General features: G+C 60.7%; 1 protein-coding gene across 1 annotated transcript; it reads right to left on the bottom strand.

Annotated features, from left to right (window-relative positions):
• Nucleotides 1-556: 556 nt before the first annotated feature.
• LOC307054964 (dnaJ homolog subfamily C member 5-like) lies at nt 557-1,226 on the bottom strand (the record flags this gene model as incomplete). Its single annotated transcript, XM_079706851.1, has 2 exons — nt 557-660; nt 734-1,226. The coding sequence occupies 2 exons, from the start codon at nt 1,224-1,226 to the stop codon at nt 557-559; spliced, it is 597 nt and encodes a 198-aa protein (XP_079562977.1).
• Nucleotides 1,227-1,607: the final 381 nt, after the last annotated feature.

The raw sequence follows: 1,607 nt of genomic DNA, 5'->3' as shown, positions 1-1,607 counted from the left end.
ATGCCCCGGCGCTGGGAGAGTGGGCCAAGCTCCTTCCTGGCAGGTGAATCCAGAGGCCCTGCCTGTGGCCACATGGTTGGCAGGCACGGGGCAGGGAGCAGACTCCACGGCTCCAGCCAGGCAGCACCTGCCTCAGGCCCCTATGGGCACGGGGAACGGAGTACCGTCCCGCCCGAGCCCGCCTGACCGCGAGGGACCACACGGGCCGTCCAACCGCTGCGTCCACCTGCCCGAGAGCCCTGAGGCGGCCCCACATCCGGGGAATGTGGCCTGGCCGCAACACGCTCACAACACAGACAGACATGGAACGTAACCCCACACATGCTATTAAAAAAGGAAACAACAGAAGAAGAAGACCGTAGCTAAACTGCTTTAAACACTGCATGCTACGCACTTCGTGTGTCAGGGATCGGCGGGTGGGCGGGCACAGAGGCGGGCTGGCGCTGCCCTCCCGGGGCCAGGGCAGCTCCCGCCCCACCTCTGGGACTACAGTCCATGATTCTAAGGTCGAGTGGCTGGGTGCTGACTGACCCTCGAATCACAGCTTCTCCTGAATTTAGTTGAACCCATCGGTGTGATAGCTGGGGTGGGGGTCGGCTGTGAGCTGGGTGGTCTCCGTGGCGGAGGCCGGCTGGACGACGATTGGCGTGTCTGCAGCCTCTCCGGCGTCCATGTTCACACCTCAACCGTCCCGCCGCCACCACAAACACTGCCGCACAGTTTCAGTGCCCTCCCCTCTCGTCGGACTGCAGCTGCGCTTCCAGGTCCTCGGGGGACACGTAGAACTCGGTCTCCTCGCCCTCAGGCGCCTTGGGCTTGCACTTCCCGCAGCAACAGTTGAAGCAGCAGCAGAGGCAGCAGCAGCAGTAGCAGCAGGTGAGGAGCCCGCAGAACACAAACAGGGCCTTGGCCCACCAGCTGGAGAGCACGAAGTAGGAGTTCATGTCCTCCTCCCCAAACTGCTCAGCCACGTAGAGCCCCAGCGAGCTGTACTTGTTGTAGATGTTTCTTTTCGTGGAGTCCGTCAGGATGGCGTGGGCGTTGTTGATCTCCTTAAACTTGTCTGCGGCCTCTGGGTTATCTGGGTTCTTGTCAGGGTGATATTTCAAGGCCAGCTTCCGGTAGGACTTCTTAATGTCATCCGAGGTTGCGTTCTTGTCCAGCCCCAGAACGTGGTACAGAGACTCCCCAGAGGTAGAGAGTGAGCGCTGTCTCTGGTCTGCCATGGCAGGCTAGTCTGTCCGCCTGCCCGCCCGCCCGCCGGCTCCGCTCCTCCCTGCGCGGCGCTGCTGGGCAGCCGGCCAACGCGCTCCTCAGCCGGGGCTGCGCCTCGGAACCCGGCGGCGGCGGCGGCAGCGGAGACGGCGGTTGGGGCAGTGGCAGAGGGCGCGGGAGCAGCACCGGCCTAACTTTCTTCTTTCTTGTTCCTTTTTTATTATTATTTTTTGACTTTTTTTTAGAGCAGTTTTAGGTTCACAGCCGATTGTGACATTTCCTGTATACTGCCTGCCCCCATATATGCATAGCCTTCCTCATGATCAACATCCCCCCACCAGAGTGGTACATTTGTTACAACTGATGTCATCTTGCTTGGGTCTTACCCAGAA

Source organism: Hyperoodon ampullatus, assembly GCF_949752795.1.
Source record: "Hyperoodon ampullatus genome assembly, chromosome: 1".
In the NCBI taxonomy this organism is placed as follows: Eukaryota; Metazoa; Chordata; class Mammalia; order Artiodactyla; family Ziphiidae; genus Hyperoodon; species Hyperoodon ampullatus.
This window is presented reverse-complemented; position numbering and strand designations above follow the sequence as displayed.